Here is a 19,453-nt window from a genome sequence, read left to right as displayed (position 1 = left end):
GGAATGTATGGAAAGGAGCCACTAGTAGGCAGCTAGGAGCACTAGTTGCCCTTGAAATAAGCAGCAGTGCAGCCATTTAGCAGCCTTTGCACTGCAATAAGGTATCTGTAGGTTTCCACATCAGAGCTCTAAGTGTATCTGGCAGCCTGTTGGTGGTGCTGGACCGGAGGCAGATGCTGGTAGCTCTCCATCCTTTAATCACCCTCCAGATAGAGATCCAGCCCAAGCCATGATGTGGGCAGTCAATCTGACAGTCCCCCCAACCCTGGCCCTTTGGAGCAGGGCTGGTTATACCATTACTGACAGGCTGTTTTCATTTCCCTTATTACCGTTAAAGGAGAAACACTGCAACATAAGTTTTTGGCACAACCTTGATGCCAGCAAATGTTGCTGCTGTAGAACTGTGACATATATGTGAAGCCCAAGTTACAGATGCATGCTTTCTGAGCTCTCCAAACTAGAACCAGGCCCACACCAAAGGTTGGGACCCAAGTCCCCCAGATGAATGGGGGTCTCTCCCAGACTTGTTCATCACGTCTAGATCAGCCTGTGTTGTACATCCACCCCGTGCACTGCCAATGTTTCATCCACTACCACTGTTTCCCTGAAACTTTGAGAGCTGTGATACCACAAGCAGTGAAATCCCTACTCCTTGGTTTCCTAGTTCAGATGAAATCAGCTGCTACCAACAAAGAGAAAACATTTGCTAAATCAAAATATGTGTCCTAATCTAAAATCTGCAGGCAAGATGTGATTCATGCGGTTTGCAGGGGGTGGGGGAGAAGGCAGGATCAAAGTGGGGCTCAGTGCATGCAAACCACACATCTGCCTCCTGCAGTGCTCAGTAAGGGAAATGTAAAGCAGGAGGCAACATGCAAGAGTTCTCTGCTAATCACACAGTGCTAGCAATGGAAAGCCAATACAGAACAAGGAGCTGAGCTTGCAATATGAATGTTAAACAACAGTAACACTGTGCCACAGAGACACAAAAATCCAGGTCCCAGGAACCAGAAACAGATTGAGGAAGTAACACAAACATCATCCAAAACAAGAAGGAACAGCAAAGTAGCAGAAGCAAACAGATGGTGTCTGTTCCCATTGTTCCCAGTGCCTTTTTGTTCTCACTTGTTGCCATAGAGGCTGGTATCTGGGACTCAAAATGTGATGCTCCACTTGTGAGAGCGGGTGGAGAAAATGCAAGAAGTTACATTATTAATAATTTCCTCCACAGCATCCATTTTGGCAGCAAAGCTTCTCATCTCTTGTCCACCGGACATGATTTGGCAGACACTGAAAGGCCAGGGAGCTATCTTCTCCTCAAAGCCCAGCCTAGCTCCTCCACCTGTCAGTACATGTACTCAGCTCTCAGGATCCACTGCCACAGCTCTCCTTCACTGTACAATAACACAGTCCCACTTCTTTTCCCCCCAGATTTCACAGTTCAGTTGTCCCTTTTGCTCCCATCACAAGGATGAGGGGGTGCAGCCTGAAATATCCACACAGCCTGCATGACTAGAGCCAGGAATAAGACCCCTCAGAGTGCAGGCCATGTGGCCACTGCATATCAGCAGAGTGAAAATGTAGATCAGACCACAACCACACGTCACACACAAAAAAAACAGGACTAAAGCATTTCTGAGTCAGCCCAAGCAAGAGGCTGTTCTTGTCCTGTTCTCCTCCCAGCCCCTGCCGCTTCCTTCCTTGAATGGAGACAAGTGTTTGCATAGCCACAGAGTAAGGTAGGTCTGGAAAGAGATCTAGATTGAAAGCAATTTGGCTCCACAAAAAGCTTTCTTTTCAGCTTGATCAGTTCTTGAGACAGAAATCCCCAGTGCCACAGTTTCTAATTTTGAGAGAGGGATGAATGCAGCTCTTCATTCTTTTGCAGCAGATTAAATGAGTGTGTGGCATTTTCAGTTTTCCAAGGGGACTTTAAAAAAAAAAAAAAGAAGTTTTGTCTTTTTCCTCCACTTTGCCTTTAATGATTCTTCAGCAGTTTTCCCAGGACTTCTTGCATGCATCACTAACCAAAAGCACCTACCCAAAAGCATGGGCATGTCTTCACTTTGAAACATCACTAGAGGAAAGGCAGCTTAAAAAAATGTCCTAAGTGAAGACAAATGCAGCCTTGTGTGGCACCCATTTACTTGTGCTATGGACTTGCATGCACCCCCATGCTCATCCCAGCATGCTCCTATCCCAAAAGACATGCAAGGGTGAGGAAAGAAAGCCACAGGGCCCAGAAAAGCTGCTTCACATCTGTGTAGCAGGTTTAATGATTGGCTCCAAAAGGAGTCTGTTCTTGAAGCAAGAAGTTTTTTTCCTGAGTGACAGGTCTCCTTATCTAGTCACATGTGGACAAGGCAGCTTCACAGTGAAACTCATGATGACAAAATCACACAGAGGACAGGATGCTTAAGGGGCTGTACTAAAATAAGAAAGCAGTATCCAAGCCCACTTTTCATTTGTATCCAGCACATTACTGCTGAATTATTGCTACTGCTTTCCCTCAGAACTACTTGTCTATGCTACAGCAAAATCTTTGCCTACTGCAGCTCTCAGACACATTTAAGAACCTGCTTGTGGAGCCAGGGCTAGGCAGAGCTACCACGTTTTTGAGACCACTAACGCAAAATTAAAACTTTCCTTATTATTTCATTCAAATGCACTTGTGACAAGGCAGAAGCAGCCACTGCAGAGCCACACAGCTCAGGAAAGTGTCATATGGGCTAGCCATGTTGTTGTCTCCTTTCCCATACTACAATCAAGGGACTTGTAAGGGTTTCCTCACCTGTCTCCCTGTCTGCATTTGAAGCCAACTGCAGACTGGCCTTGCTCTCTCTGTCATGGCAAGAAGGAGCCTCAAGTGGGGAGAACAAGGGAATTGGTGGCTTCAAAATTTCTCAAACTAAATAGCTCTTTTTCTAAAGCAAGTAACAAACAAAGCCAATAGGCTGCATTAGATGAAGAGATAGAAAGTGTTTTGGGTGCTACAGGCTCAGGATGAGGGCCATTGAGGGAGCTGTGGGGAGTGTGGGAGGGGGTTGAGGGGAAAAGCTGAGCTCACTGCATCCCAACCAGACAACATCAGGCAGGAAACAGATGTGGAAGAAACCACAGAGGGGTACAGCAACAGCAGAATTAGCTCTCCAGCAAATAGGGGAATCTCAGACACAGAGCTGACCTGTACCATAAAAACAAGGCATCAACTCTGAGATTTGGCTTTATGCAGACCAGGTAGCATCTCCTAACCCAACATCTAGACACCAGCATACCAAAAAAACAAAGGAAACAATTCAGGCTTTTCCCAAGTCCTACCTGGCTCTAAGCAAATGAAGCAAAGGTAGGTCTGGATCGGTAGAGGCTCTGATGCAAAAGACTGGATTACCTTTTACATCACAACCCAATTCTTGTAGATGCTGTGTGCATTTCCATTTTAAAAAGTGGGAGTTGTACCTGGCTGTATACCTGAGATCCCAGCTTGAATCTCCCGCAGTTAGAATCACTGGAAATATTAAACTCCCTTTTCATGTAGTTCCTCTCACTTTAACAGCTTTGATTCTTACAACAATTCTGTGATACAACCAGAAGCAAGACTGTTCTTTGTGACTGTTTTCTTAGGCAGTTCAGAGTGTCCTGCCCCAGCTAACGATGGTGCACAAACTTGTGTCTTGTCTTCTCTGCTGGCCCATTCGTCACCAGAAAATTATACTGTTGTTATTACAGGAACTGAGAGCCTGAGGTGCAGCTCCCACTGACTTCAGCAGAGGCAGCATGCATTTTTCTCCTCTGGAAACCAAGCTGGTTATCAAGAGGACAAAACATGACTCTAATGTTAGTCCTTCAAGACTATTATCTGTTAGCCCATACATTTCAATAAAGTTTGGCACAGTAAAATGTTTTAGTAGAGGGCATTAGTACTCACTTCCTTCTGCATGGACGCCTATCCATGTCCAAAGTCTGGGCATGGACACTGCTTTCTAGTGAAGCTTTTATATGCCAAAAGATCAGTGGACTCAGTGCAGGAAGTGACACAGGAGGGACTAAGCAAAATTAGACAACTTTTCCTCATTGGTATTGCCAGCCATCATTCTTTCATGTCTGATGTGAGCTTGTCCTCATACACACTGCTATTTAAGCCATTGTTTGATAATTATGGTGAGGAGGAAGAGAAGTTTATTTTTCCCCTCTTACCAAAGAAAGACTTGAAAACATAACCCAGATGCACATTGAAGTTTTGGAAAACAGAGAGAAGACAAAGAACCCAGCATTGATTTTATGTCATGGTTTTTGTGGCCTGAGTCATGATTTTAAATGCTTGTGTGCACTGATAGCAGTCTGCCCCCATAAGAAGTGTGACCAGTGTCTGTGTATAGACTGCCAGCAGGAAAAGGCCAAGTAGGGTCAAATGTGGTACTGACAGGAACTGACTTGAAACACAGTAAATTCAACACATCTGAGTTTCTAACCAGCCACCAGACATGCACATCTGCCCATTGCCACTGACCTCTGTCAGATCTGAAGAATCAACTTAGGCCTAAGAGCTTTGTACCACATTTTTGGCTCCTGAGCTGCCTCACTCTACCTGCTAAAGTCTTCCCATTTAATAATTTTTAAATACTCTGTAGTTCTGCTGCATAAAGTTCTTTCTAACAGAGGCTTAGATACATGGATCTGGTAAGGAAGACAGCAGGATCTTTGGCTGTCTCTGAAACTAACCCTAGCAAGTTATTAAAGAGTTAAATGGGAAGAGAGGAAATGCTGATACCTTTAGCAGAATATAATTCTCTCCACTGGAATTTGGCAACAACACAGGGACTAAGGTTCTTACAGAAAGCACAAGCTGCTCTTCAACAACCACAAGCATGTAGGGACTCAGGTTGTGCCTCTCCTCCACAAAGCATCGGACAAGTAGTGCAGCACCCCCTAACTGCAAAGGGCATGTACTAACCCAGAGGGAAAAATTCCGAATTGAATCGTCTTCACTAGCCCTGGCCATCCCTTGTGCTCCCTTGGCCAGCACCGGCAAAGCAGGTCTCAGCCTCTCCTTGCCTGTGCAGCTCCAGTCACACACAACAGCACTGCAGGATGGTGTAAAGCAAACCTGAGCACGGAAAGCACAATCAGTATGACTCACGTCCTGCCGAGCCCACAGCATCTTCTTTTCCAGTTAACCCTTCTGAGTGCATTTTAAAACCTGCCTTCAGAAAGGTCCACAACAAAATGTTTGCTGGACAGCTGCCAAAGTGCTCTCCTGCTCCTCATCGCTCTCAGATACCATGAAAAGTCTTAGAACTTCGTTGCTTCTTAGTAGGGAACAACCTGAGCCTGCATCCCACCAGTTAAACACACAGCACTACATAAAGCAGAGAGAAAGCTACAGCTTTATAAAGCTATATAGAAAGACTTTATAAAGCTCTATAAAGTTTTACCTATAAAACTTGCTGCTTACAGGAGCACTGACTTGTCACGGAAAATAATTCTTAGCAGGACAATTCAACTCCCCCCAAATCAACCATCTCTCATACCCTAAATGCTCTTCTAATTTGGTTGCAAGTTTGTGATGTCCTGGTGACATCCCAACCTTCATTTTTCCCCCAGAACGTCACTTCAGCATTCTTGGTCATTCCTATTCATCCTGCAAGTCGTACAACCAACAAAGTTAATATCTCTAATACTTGAATTTATTTTCCCCTTGTCCTGAAGAATTGGAACTTCCAATCTAACTTACACCCTTACCAATAAACCTACACCAACCGAGTCTTACATTTCTGGATCCCACAGCACTGGGCAATGGGATGTGCTACTGAACAAACAGCAGTACTGCATAAAGGAAAGGAACTTCCTATTCTCCCCCAATGCTCCTCAGCATGGAGAGATAAGCACATTGGAACTGTGAACCATGCCACAAATGAGATTTGAGAAAATGTCCTTCCTTCTTGGTCTCAAAAGATTATTTTTTAAAAAAATCTATGGGATTTTAGGTAATAGATTTTGCTTGTCTGGCCCAATTTCAACTGCAGTAACTATGTTTTTGCCTTCAAAATCCCCTTGCTGCTTCGAATGAATATACTGCCTGTGCCCGCCTTCCCTGTCTTGTTTTCCAGTGCTCCTGTAAACAGCTGTAAATAGTTCCTTCACCACAGAGGCTCATGGATGATTCCACTGGATGGAATTTATCTGTCTGCACCTCACACTGGCAAAGGGACATCAGCTCATTAAGTCTGTTATTTTTTTGACATTTCAATTCAGTTGTTGTTAAGAGCTATATCTGTTAAAAGAGTCGGTACCTGTTACAGATGACCCACAATGCAATTGAACCGCTGTTTTCCCCCCATACCTAAATAAATGCACATATATAACATTTCATCTTAGTGATACATTTACTGCCCTCTTCACTGTGCAACGAAAGTACTCCTGTTATGTAGTCCATCCCTCTGCCAGTGCAGTTCCACACTGCACTTCATCAGCCATGCTCATCAGCAAATGAAAGACCTGATTGTACAGCTCTCCCTGTACTAAGCTGGCATTCCTGCTACAAGTTTTTGGGTTTTTTTTCTTGAAATAACCTGACATTGGTAAAATTGGTTAATTCAAATTGGAACATAATGCTAAACCTGGATCATAATGCTAACATCAGGGATGGTAACAGGCATGCATTTATTTTTTCCTCTTGCTAAACTGCAGGTCCTTCTGCTGGCCAAACTCACAACCACTTCTCTTGTCGTCCAACCCACCTTAAAAAAACATGTTCTGCTCCTTCCCTCATCAAGGACTGACCATTTCAAACTCAGGAAGCCCTTATTTTATTGGAGTTACCTCTTGTCTGAGCTACTATGTTCTCATTCAATACCTGGGAGCATGAAAGTCAAGGGAAGAAGGAGTGAGAGCAAACAGGCAGGGTGGTGAACACGTTAGCTCAGACGCCTCCTACACCAACCCACCACACTCCACCCCATAACCCAGTCTCTGTCCGTCCAGCAGTCCAAGGACAACATGGGAAGAGTACTGGAGTCCAGTTCCTCCCTGGAGTCCTCCAAAATTCTAGTCTCATGGACTTAAGGTGGATTTTGAAATCCTGGAGGAGGCAACACTGAGCACAGTTGAGATCTCCAAACCTGACTCCCCAAAAAGCCTGTCCACAGCCAGGCAGGTGGGAGAGGGCACCACAACCGATGTCGGGCTGTCTTGGTACACACTTAGGAAACCCTAGAACCCCAGCCCAGTCCTTTACACACACACAGCACTACTCATGCAAGGCTCATGCAGATGCATCACCAATCTTCCGATCGTTCATTCATTGTGAGTAACGGGGCAGTGACTCCACTTCCCGGGGATAAATCGGCTCCAGGTCGTCTAACCCTGAGCTTTTGGAAAGGTCTGCTTTGCAGTCCTACTACCGGTGAGAAGAGGGGGCCACGCGCTTGGCTTTCCTGCAAGCAGAGTGAGAGTAAAGAAGCATTTACCATCCTGCCCAGAGCTCTCCAGATACTCCGTCAGGTCGCAGCCGAACGCGCTCGCGGCTCCCTTCCTCTTGAGTTTCTGTTTGGCTCCCTTGTTCTTCATGAGGTTAGTCCCAAAAGAGGTTCACCCCCCTCCTGCCTTGCCCCCCTCCCCCCGGCCTCACGCTGGGCGACAAAATTCTTGCTCTTCTCCTCAGACCACCGCCCGTGTCCCGCTCCCAGGGAGCAACATCGGGGGTCCCGTACAGCGTCCGGCCAGAGAAGTAAACATTAATCCCCACCAGATGTTGGGCTGCTCCTGTGGCAGAAGAAGGTCAGGGCGAGAGGAGGCTCCACAGCCCGCAGCAGCAGCGATCATAGCCTGAGCCCAGCACGGTTCTCATCAGAGGCAAGTGGGTGGCGGATGGGTGCCCGCATCAGAGCTGGCAATTTGGGAGCAGGAGATGGTGGAGGGATGTCTTTTAGGGAAAAGCAGCGCGATCCCGGGACCCTCCACAGCCACCTTCTGGGTTTCGTCAGTCGCGCTGTCGCCACTTCCAGCAGAAGGCGTCCCAGTCTGGTCGTCCTCCTCTTGGCTTTCGGAGGAGACTGGAAGTTCAAGCGGACTGATGAAAAGCGACCGGCGAAGAGTCTGCACAAGGCTCCTCTTTGGCTCCCCCCCTTCCCCTCCTCCTGCTTTGGACAGTCGGAGGAATGAGAAACCAGCTTCCTGTCCTGACTCCCGCTCAGTCGCTCTCTCCTTTCCCCCGTTTTACAAATCCTCAAAAAAAAAGCTGAAAGGAAGTTAGCTGAGGAGGGGGGCGGAGGACGCTTTTTGGCAGCGAAGTGCGTGTGTGTGTGTGTGTGTCTGTGTCTACGTGTGTGTTGTGTGTGTGTGTGTGAGGCTGAGGGAAGGCGGGGAGAGGAGTTGGGGAACAGGGATGGGATCAGGGAGAAGAAGAGGGAGAGCTTGTCCTGCCAGATAACGGGGCTGCCCGGGAGGAAATCGCTGCGGGGCGATGCAGGCGCTTCCTGCTCTGCCAGCCCGCAGCTCGGCAAAGGCCGGGCAGGGTCCGACAGGAGCCTCTCCAATAAAGCTCTGGCTCTGCTCGCAGGGTCCTTCTCTGCAAGGCGCCTTCCTGCCCTCCAACATGACTCTGTCACTGCAGGATCTGCCTTCCTCTACGGAGGTGCGGGCTGGAGCTGCTGAAGTGCAAGAAGGGGACAGAGAGCTGGGAAATTAAAGAGGGAAACCTTCAGCTCCCTCCTCCCCGGCAAGCAGAAACAGATGCTGTCCGGGCATCTAAGTTCACATACTTTTGAGTCAGCTCCCAAAAAAGGCTCCCCCTGAACAACAAAGGGGTTTAGATAAGGAGCTGAAATGACTCAGTACAGCAAGAAGGGAAATGGGACAGGTCTGCCTTCAGGCCCCGAGCCTTGTCTGTGTCATCGCCCCCTTTCACCCCAAAAGTGCTTTTCTGGTCCAGTTTTCAGTACACACATGTCAGCTCAAAAGAGCAGTTCCTTGCACTTACTTCACGTTTTTTTATCCCAGAAATTCAAATTTCTTTACAGGACTGGGTATGCCCACCAGCGTACCCAGGGAGGCAAAATTTACTCTCCTAAGGCTTCACTGACCCTTCTTCTGTGCCAAATGTGGCTGTATGGGTCTGGGTTAAAAAATGAACGAACAAATGAAAAATGGGATATCACAGCTTTTCACCAAAAATCAGGCCAAAGACAAGGAAAGTAGTTTTGGTGTGGAGGAAAACTGGCCAGGAAATGGTGCAAAGGACATCCTTAACTCACCTCCCTTCACAATCCTCGGCTCTGCACTCTCATGGGGCAGAGGAACCCGTCTGCAAACTCACCACCTCACTCATTGAGAGTAATTTTTCAGAGAAATCAAGCCCCTGTCTGAGATCTGACCACTGCCAAAATCAATTCAGGTTCTGTTGGTACGGTGACTAATTTTTCCTTCAGAAGTGTTGGATGTTACCACTTCATGCCTAAGAAAAAACACCAAGGGACCTAGTGAAGGACCTTGTACAATTACAGCTCTGATTTTGCAGTTTATCTCTGCAATTATCATAATTATCCCCATTTTACATCTTGATGCTTGACGGGTTGAGGGGAAAATGATTTGCAGAATGTATCATAGAGATGTCTGGCCCGTCACCTCCCTGCCTTCTGCTCCCAGTCGCAGGCTAAGGAGGAAAACTGAGCTCTCACACCAGACCAGTGCTTGTTCTCGGGAACCCTCAGTCCTCATGAAACACTTAGAACTTCCTTGAATTTATTCTGAGCATCTCACAGCACCTTGATGTTGAGTCAGAGCATGGGATCCCTCTCCGCACCGGCGTGCCGCCAAAGCCATCGCGTGCCACAGCGCATCCTGCCTGCCTGCCAAGGGCCGCACTTCACACAGCTTGCACAGACAACAGGACGCTCAGACCTGGATGCCTTGCCAGGCCATCCTCCCACTGTCTGGGTGACTGGCTGCCTTCTGTAGGAAGATAAAGCCCTGTCCCAGCCTCCTCAGGGAGGAGGCATGTCCTGCTGCAGTTGCCAGCCCTTTCACACACAGCTGAGTCTCCACACTGGACCAGCGGTGAGAGAACAGGTTCACCATGGCAAGTAACCACACCATCTTCTTTGAAGTCCCGAACTCCCCCCTGCAGCCCCCTCCCTCCCTCCTACCCTGAGCTAAACAAGATGTTTAATCTCACTGGTCTCCTCCGCTGCTCTACATCAGATGGAGGTCACATCACTAACAGGATCTGTGTCCACCTGTACTTTCATCTTGTAACCCTCCACATCACACTCCTGCCCTATCTCCGTTGCCCTCCCTCATCTTAGATATGGTTTCTCCACTCCCCTCTTGCAAGTTTATCCAAACAGAATGTCTTCAAAAGAGGATGTTTTCATTTTAAAATAAATAAATAAGTACATTTAAAAAATATAATCACCCCCTGCATGAGTAAAGCTTCCTCATGTCACCAGCAAGGGATTTCTGGCCCCAGGGGCAAGGGAGAACCCAGTGCAGCGTGAACCCCCTCCCCTTCCTTGGACAGCCCTGGTCCAAGGCTCACAGTCCCAGAGCATGGGCGCTCAGCAGCAATGCTGGGTCAGCACAGCACCCTCACCCCGTGGTGATTATTACAGGCCAGTAGGCATTTTCGGCTGGAAGCACCATTTCTTGGTGCCACCTTTGGAAGGCATGGTGATGGGTCCTGCTGGCTGATGAACACTGCAGAAATTAAATGCTGCCCTCTCATTTTGGTTATCTGTGGTTTGCTGCCCTGATCCCAGCCAGGACCCTGGACCCTGAGTATCCAGGGCCAGGCTGCAGGACCCACCAGCAGCCATCACCACCATGGTACTGTAGTGGGGAAAGCAGAGAGACTGCCACCGCCATGACAAGAAAAAAACAGTATTTGAAGCACAAGTACAAGGAAGAGAAGCTAGAAACAAAACAGGGAATATTCCCACTTTATTCACAGAAGCTCTTTCAGATGCTGTAGGTTTGCTGCCCTGCTGCCTTGTGCTGCTGCCCAGCTCCTCGTTCCCATGGAGGGAAGAGAGCTGGAGAAAGGAAACGGCATGGCAAGCAGGCTGAAAGAGGCGTGTGCTGCAGCGAGAGAAAGAAGAGAAAGAAGAGAAAGAGGAGCTCCAGGAGAGCTCTTGCCAGACAGGCTGGGCTACAGGGCCTTCCCATCGCTCTTCCAGTGCCAGGATAAGGTTCAGCAAGAGGACAGAGGGGAGGTCGCTACAGGATTGCCCAGGGAGCCTGTGGCCAAGAGAAGGAGAGGAAGGAGGAGGAGGAGGAGGAGGAGGAGGTCAGGCAAGGTGAGTGGGAGCCAAACAAGGGAGGCTTTACAAATAAAGCACTTCATATCAGAGCCTGAAATCAGTGCTGAGCCAAGGGATTTTTCTGAGGGAAAGAGGCGATGTTCTCCAGAGAGGAAAAAATACGAAATCTGGATTTGCGCAACTCAGGAGGCAGGGCAGGTCTCTGAACTAGTCTGAGTGAGCAGGGCTAAGGAGTAAGCCAGTGTCCCTCCTGGAAAAGCTTCACAGACAAGATCAGGCAAACCTGGAGAGGAAAAATTCTCAGGCAAGAATTATGGAAAGCGAAATGGAATTCAAGCTTGAAACAGCTGGAAAAGAAGGGGGAAATTCTCTCCCTCCTAAAAATAAAATAGAAAAAGAAAAAAAATGAGTGCAGAATAGGAGCAACATCAGGCCAAACTGGGATTCCCATAGCAGCCAATCTCCATACAGATTCCTTCCTCATCTCTGCCAACATGTGCAGAGTGTGGTAGCCAGCAGCCCCGCAGTGCCACAGCCCAAGTTTGGAAGCCATGACCCCCAACAATGACTTTAACTCCTTCCCTTTAACCTGTAAATATAGGTCAGGATTTTAAGTTAGTTACAAAGGCCTCCCTGTCAGCCACAGGTTCATGCAGGAAGGTGAGGCACCTTCCCATCCCACTTCACTGCTGATCGGCGATGCCTCACCCGCCCTTTGGCTTGAGAATGGATGTGGCGAGCCAGCCTTGTGTGTGTGAATGAACACAGCACGGATAATGACTTTACAGTTCTTTACCATTCTCTCCGTTCTCACAGACAAGGTATCAGTGACACCAGAAGCACCCCGAGAGCCTGGGGAACGAGCTTTGGCCATTAGGTCTAAGTATTTCTTCCCCTTCCACTAGAGCTGGGGGCCGTGGCTGAGGCGTCGCACAGGCTATTTCTGGGCACCCATCTCTCCCCTCCCTGCTGCATTTCCTTCATTGTGTTTGAGCTCTTTCCTATCTGTGGCCTTTAAATCTCCACCAATCTGCCAGGCGCCACTCAGCACAGAAGAGGGGGGGAGGCAGACTCAGAGAGGGGGAGATCTGAACCCCTAAAAATAGCCCTGCCAAGTACGTCTGTTTTCCTGACACAGACGGTTCATTGTTAGACTCTGACACACCAGTTCACCCTCCCTCCCCACCCCTCAGCACACTCTCTTTCCTCTCCTGCCCCTCTCCAGAGCAGTTTCCTGTCTACTCCCATCTCTGTGGCCAAAGCAGGAGTGTATTGTGAAGCCAAAGGCTGTCATAGAGTCTTTTGTTTCTCTGAGCCCATTTTGGACCACAGACTATGGGGCTGATCCTTGTCACGGGGCACCTACCACTCTTGGTTCCTAATTTCACCCATTCCCAGCCACACAAGCCCTTTATCCTCAGCTCTCCCCTCCCTTTTTGCCTTCCACCTTCTTGACCTACACCCTAACATACCTTGTTCTGTGTGTCTCTCTGCTCTGTGCAGCTGTTTTGTCAGCTACTCTGCAGATCCCAGCACCTCGGGTGCAAAGGAAGGAGGCACCCCACAAGGCTCCTTGCTGCCTGCTCATGACATGGCAGCGTGACCAGGGCTACAGGGTTTAGTGGTGGACTTGGCAGTGCTGGGCTAACAGCTGGACTCAATGACCTTAGAGGTCTTTTCCAACCTAAATGATTCTAAGTACCCCAATATAACATGATATTCAGTACTGACTGTACAGAGTACAACTACAAAACATGCAACTGTGTTTTTAGCCAGATTGCCTGCTGCCACTGTTCACAGTCCTTTCAGAGATGTCTTGGATACAGAAAACAGGATGAGGAGCATATCTCCATTCCCTTATTCAGAGCACAAACTTGTTTGAACCATGACATTTGCCTAATTCTGTGTTTGTCCAGCATCTGGCACAGCGGATCTCTAATTCTTGACTGGGGACTCAAACTGTTCGTTATTTAAACAACATAAAGACCATTACAGAAAGGCTTTATGTCTCCCTGTGTAAAACTCTATTGATAGCTCAGTATTATATGACAGTATTGTAAAACAAACATTCAGAGAAAAAAAATCTATCAGACAAGCCACACAGCTAGAAAAAGCTTCCTTCATCTCAGAGGCATGGTCTGAACCTCCTCCTAGCATCTTACCAGCAGGAGTGACCCATTTGGTGAGGAAGGAAGACCACAAACCTTCCACGACGGAGACATTCCAAAGTCACAAAGGCCTTTTTGAGAGCATCCTGCCAGCAAATTTTTGAATAACTTCAAAGAGACAGCTGGCAACTTTATGCTGAGTACAAGCAAGGTAGTGTGTCACAGAGGTGATTCCTTCAACACATTGCCTCACTGCAAATATCAACAATAAGGATTCCCACCAAACCAGGAAATGTTTTTGTCTGGTTTTTTTCTGCATGATCAGATAACCAAAGAGGCCTACAGAAATTTTGCTTAAAACTACATCGTGACTCTACAGTACAACAAAAAGCCCAATCAGCTACACCTGTGAACATGGGGAATGTCTTAAACATAAGGCCATTTCTCCTTATGTCTTACCAGCCTGTGAATACAAGTGATTATCAGAATATTCAAGCACAGTCTAGACATTTCTAGGAGCTGAGAAAACTCAATTGGGAAAGAAAATCCTTAGGAGATCTATCTATCTATCCCTTCAGACACCCCTTGCTTTGTCACTATGTGGCAGTTTTACTACCACAGCCTAAGAGACAGAAGCAGAGTTTGAAGTATCAATCTCTTCCTCCATATTTGCAACCCACTTCTTTTGTTGCAGTTTCCCCAGCCCTCTAGTCTATAAACACTGTTCTAACAGTAATGAAAAATCTGTTGAGCCAGAGGCCTATAATAAAATTTTAAAAAAAGACCAAAAAAACCCAACTATTTAGTTTCTCCTGTCCTCAGTTCTGCCAAACAGCATTGGTAGCACTCTGTGAAAAACCCCAAATGTATAATTTCTGATTAGCCTAGCTCACCAGCCTGAAACCAGCACCCACTTCACTGCCTGTATTTCCACTTTCAGATGTACCTCTCTTATCCATTCTGCTAATCATGTTGCCACGGGAGAAGGAAGTTGTGGGTTAACTTGACTGCATAAAAACAGCAGCCTTGCATTATTTTAATGGTGTTTTGAGGCTAAGGGCTGAGAACTAATCTCTATTATAAGGACTAATCTGTAAGGGAGAAAAGAAGTGGGTTTAGGGATTGACTCCATTTTGGTCACTTTCTGCAGAATATAAGGGCTGTTTCATAATAATTTTTATTTTTTTTTTTTTAATAAAAACCCCAACAAATAGCTCAGGGGATGCTAACTATTTTAGGGATAAAAGCTAGCCTGCTATTTTTAAAAGTCACTTAAAACCTGACTTCTTTTATTCTGAGGTCGTCTCTTGATCACTTGCATGAATCATCCTTTGTATGAGAGACTTATATCTTGTTTTAGCACAAGCTTTCAACTAAGATTCCTTTTATTGTGCCTGAACATCCAGCACAAGGATGAGTTCCTATGAAGAATCACCAGCTATGATGGTGCTAGGACAATCTGCTGCTTCACACCTTCTCTCTAAGAGGGCAAAGCGTGGTTTGGTGGCAGGAAGGGGGAAGAAAGGAAATACAAGTTTGCAAAAGCCACATGTGCTCTTTGCAGACACCTCTAACAGGGGCTGGCAGCTGTGAGGGGCAGAGAGTGCTGGCAGCTGCATAAGGCAAGGCCAGGTGTTCCTGCATGTGGCAGGCTCTGGCACATTTGTTGTTTCTTATTTCTGCTCCCTGAGCTAAATCCCTGTAGGAAATGCTCTGGAGGGTCTGCACAAATGATCTCCTATTGTCTTCTCTGCAAAGCTGGTCATATTCCCTCTTCCTTCTTGTTTTTTCTTCCTGTCTCACACCACATCTCTCCTCATGGTCAGGCGTGCCCCTAGGTTAAGTGGAAAAACAACTTGCCTTTCTACTGTGCTTTCAAATGCTGAAGGTACTGAGCAGGAAAACCAGCTCTGTGAGGGGATTCCTTCTGCCTGAGATTTGAGTGTCGCTCAGGATGTGTAAAATTAAAGCTCTCCATATACTCCCTCAGGAAAAGCCACATTTCTCCTTTAACATTTCCTTACCCGTGCCCTGGCTGTTCTAGCGGGATGTGTTTTCTGTGGGGATATGCCAAGTAAAGGAGGACATTTTTAAACTTCTTTAGCAGATTTGTTTTCTCTCTTCCTTTGCTTTCAGAAGTGTCACCAGGTCTGCAGTGCTGCCAGCAAAATTATTTAGTTTGAATCCTACAGAGTCTCAACACCTCCAAGCAAAGGTGGCACAAAGTTATCTTCTTTCCATCACAGGTCAAAAGGGCTTGGCTTGCCTTCATTCTGACACCTCATTGCCCAAATCTGTAGTTCAGATTATTTCCTGACTCATGCTGAAGTTAGACTGGGTGTAAATTATAGCAGAAACTACGCAGAAGACTTCAGGCTAGAACCAGTTATATTCTCTTTGTGATTTGCAATTACTTACTCAGCTTAACAGGCTACTTTCAACTTTGATGGCTAGTGTAGCATCATTGTAGCTGGCCAAGAGGACTGGGACATCTAGAGAGCCCTCTCCTGTGTAACTGGGGTGCCTACAGCAGAACTGGTGTCTTTTCTGTAGACTAGCAGAGCGGGTCTGTCATCTTTACAGTAAGCTTTGGCCAAGAAGCCTGGCTCCCTAATGCTGCCCTGCTATATTTAGACCCTCTTCTGGTGTGCCCACCCAGTGCTGTTCCCCTTGTTTGTTTCCTACCAAACAATGAGACCTGAAAGAATTGCTTGGAAAGGGGCCAAAGCTCTTGCAAACGAAACTGTCAGGCAGCCAAGCTTTGCAATGGGCCCCTTGTAACGTACTGTACTGGGAAATGGGAAGCAATTCTGCCTCTTCACTTCAACCTTCCCCATGGGCTTTTTCCTCTTGCTCAGAGCTCTGTGGTGTGGCCCTGCCCCAGGCACTGTCTTTGAGGAGGTGTCAGAAGACACGGGGGAGGGGGGGTGGGGGGGGGGTGGGAATGCCAAGAGACAACAAATCAGGATGGCAAGGAGCAATGTAAGGTCTGCTCTGTGTTCTCCCTCACCCTTAATCCTGTATTCCTGCCAGAGTGCATTTTAGCAGCAGGTTGTTCCTGGAAAGCTTTTGCTATCTCTGCCCTGATTGTAGTAGAACATGTACATATAGGGTTACAGGTGTGCTCAGATGCCCTTCTCCCTCACCCCATTGTTGTTTCCTGTGGTCTTGTGGTGTTTGGCCATCATTCTCTGCAACAGCAGCACTGTAACGGGAGAGAAAAAGCAGCCCCAGCCCTACTGGTGTGCAGAGCAAGAACAAGATTACTTCTGCTTGTTTTAAACAAATGAAGCCAAAGTAAAAAACAAAGAGGGGGAGAAAACAAACAAACAAACAAACAAACAATCAAACAAGCCATACAGGGAGACGAGAGAATGAAAGTTTATTTTAAGACTGAGAGGTTTGCCTGATCCATAGCAGCCTAAATGAGGAGAGCCTGGAAATCACAGATTTGCATCCAAAATGGATTTGTTCCATTATCTTAAGTTCCAACTTTGCTGCTTCTTTTGGCCCTCTGAGCCAAAATAGCTCTAGCCAGAAAAGGACATGTGTATCCCTAAGGGAGATTCCAGGAACATCCTTCAGCTGGATCAAGTTTGGGTTTTCCTTGAGACCCATAAGCACTAGAGAGGTTTCCTTGCAAAAAAAAAGAAAAAAAGGATGCCAGCATTTCCAGCTAGATAAGAAAGGTGCTGAGCACCAGAATGATAGCAAAATTTAGGGGAAAGAGAAAGACTAGCTAGAAAAGTATCTGCCTAAACCACACAGGCATCTGCTAGTCCTGCCTGAGAAGAGGGGTATAAATCTCTTTTGAGGAGGAGGGCAGAAGTGCAAGCAACCTCAGTGCCAGTGTCATACTCTCACTCCTCTGATCACCCCATACACACAGTTCTCTGACAAATTTAAGAGATGCTGGGACAAATCCAGTGGTTTGAGTTATAGTTACATAGCATCTTTTTGTAACAATACCAAGTATTTCCAACTTGAAACTGGAAGCAACTTTTAAGAACAGTTTAGGACAACGCATGCTGTCGGGAAAAATGGAGCTGGGGCAAAACCAAGTAAGATAATACTTTGACACCATGGGCACACAACACTGATTCATGGGCTTTGTAGGACAGCAGTCTCAGGGGGAAACTGTAGATGAATGGAGGGTACAGGGAACTACTCAAGTGCTACAATTCATGTTTTCCAGATAAATCAGTAAAAGGGAGAAATTAAGCAAGGAGAGGCTGGATTTCAGACTGACCTCTAGCAGACAGGGTCTGTAGGATACAGCATGCATGACCCTGCAGTGTTGCACTTCAACACATCACAGAAGAAAATATGAGTAACTCAAAGGCGCCTAATAAAACTGGGAATTGCCTTTGTCATAGGAGATAAGGGAGTTATTAGAAAACCCAGTATGTATTGGGTTTTCTGGATTGTAATATTATTGTCACACAGCAACTGCCCTAAAGTCCCAGCTCCGGGTGTCGGGGATTTTCTTGTAAGATGCTCAGATTTCAGGATAAACCACTACCAAAAAAGCTACAGCAATCATTAGTGTATAGAGAAATTTTAAAGACACAAACCCTAAAAACTTGGAAACTTTTGGATGTCAAGCTGAGAAGCAAAGGCCTGTCTCTGTAGGAGCTCCTGATTTAGTGCATACAGGCTAGACAAATCTGTGATCTTGGTTTGTGTTGCAATAGAGAAGGAGGTTATTTCATACTTGCTGTTTATTGCAGAACACAGATCCACTGTGCTCAGTGACTAAAGAACATTTATGGAGCCTTAACAGTCAACAGGAAATTATATTCGCATTTTGCCAAATCATTTTATCATGATGCCATTTTGAAAAGACCATTCATCTATTTCAGTGGTTGCTTAGGAGATGTGAGAGGGTTTGGTCTGCAGCCACATCCTTTTCTGACTCTCCAACATAGTCAGAAATCTGCAGCCCCTTAACTAAAAGAAAGCTGCTGGGCAACTGCTTGAACAGCCAGGGACATTTTGTGCTTGAGGTCCTTTTGTGACCTATTGTGGCAGCACAGTCAGGTGGAGGGAGTCCTGGGCTCCAGCTGAACATGAAACAGAAAAGGTTGCCAGCAGGGAGAATCAGGAGGAGAAGGTGGATTAATGTCATCCTGAGAAGCTCAGGGATGGCAGTGAAATGGCTGCTGAGGTGGTGCTAATTGTTTGAGGAACATGCAACAAAAACCTGCGTTTGGTGATCGCAGAATGGGTCCTGTTCTGGGAGGAGCCTCTTGCAGAAACTTCTGTTTAGATGTGAAATGAGTAGGAGCAAATGGAGGGCTGCTAAGGGTGCAGTCATAGCTGGTTTGAATTTTTTTAATTGTGTTTTTAGCTTTTAAATAAAAGGGACCTTCCTGTTAGAAAATGAAACTGTTTGAGAAATCAGTGGGAAATTTTGTGTATTAAAGGCCTAATCTCACATCAGCAATGTGAGGTAAGTCACCAGTGAAAAAACTAGAAAAATCTGCTGAAGTCCAAGAGCTCCCTTCCCTGCAATTTGCAGCCTTTTTTTCTGGAAGTTCTGGGAGGCTTTCTTAAATTTATTCATTATTTATTATTATTTTGATTCAACAGCTACTGCTGTTATCATCACTACAAAGTTCATAGCAAGTTGGAAAAGAAGGACTAGATTTCCTTCTTTCGTCTTTCTACTGTAAGTGAGGCTGGAAAGGCTGAGATCTATTAGCTTTAAAACTTGTAAGACACATGAACCAAAAAGAAATAATTAAATTCACACCTACAGATACTATTTCCTTTCCTTGCTAAATCAGTTTTATCATCTTCTATGTCCTGTACAACTACTGGGTAGCTCCATTATCAAGTAAAAAGTAGAATTTAAATGCTGTCTTTCTGCATCTTAATTGAATTCCAGTTCTTATCCAAAAATAGCTTGACACAAATCAAAGTAAAAAAAATAATTATCACATAAATAAGCAAAGCCATTCGCTATTTTCTAACATAAGTAAATGCAAATTGTGGATTTGAATAAAAATGAGCTATTAGATTGTGCTATTTACATGTGCAGAGAGCCCAGTCTAGCAAAAAATTACCAAATTTAGAGGAAGGGTTATA

At 46.2% G+C, this 19,453-nt stretch overlaps 1 protein-coding gene across 2 annotated transcripts in view; it reads right to left on the bottom strand.

The window, feature by feature from the left end:
* Positions 1-8,203, bottom strand: part of ARHGAP31 (Rho GTPase activating protein 31) — a 64,195-nt gene extending 55,992 nt beyond the window's left edge. For both annotated transcript variants that reach the window (XR_015774798.1, XM_005523902.3), the window contains exon 1: positions 7,467-8,203. Coding sequence is in view for 1 of the 2 variants with exons in the window: in XM_005523902.3 (XP_005523959.2) it covers positions 7,467-7,566 (100 nt within the window). In the remaining variant the exon portion in view is untranslated. The remainder of the gene's footprint in view (positions 1-7,466) is intronic.
* Positions 8,204-19,453: the final 11,250 nt, after the last annotated feature.

Source organism: Pseudopodoces humilis, chromosome 2 (assembly GCF_049639895.1).
Source record: "Pseudopodoces humilis isolate 2021_Gansu_Grassland_sample_001 chromosome 2, ASM4963989v1, whole genome shotgun sequence".
Classification (NCBI taxonomy): Eukaryota; Metazoa; Chordata; class Aves; order Passeriformes; family Paridae; genus Pseudopodoces; species Pseudopodoces humilis.
Note: the sequence above shows the minus strand (reverse complement) of the source record. Positions and strands in the feature narration are given on the sequence as shown.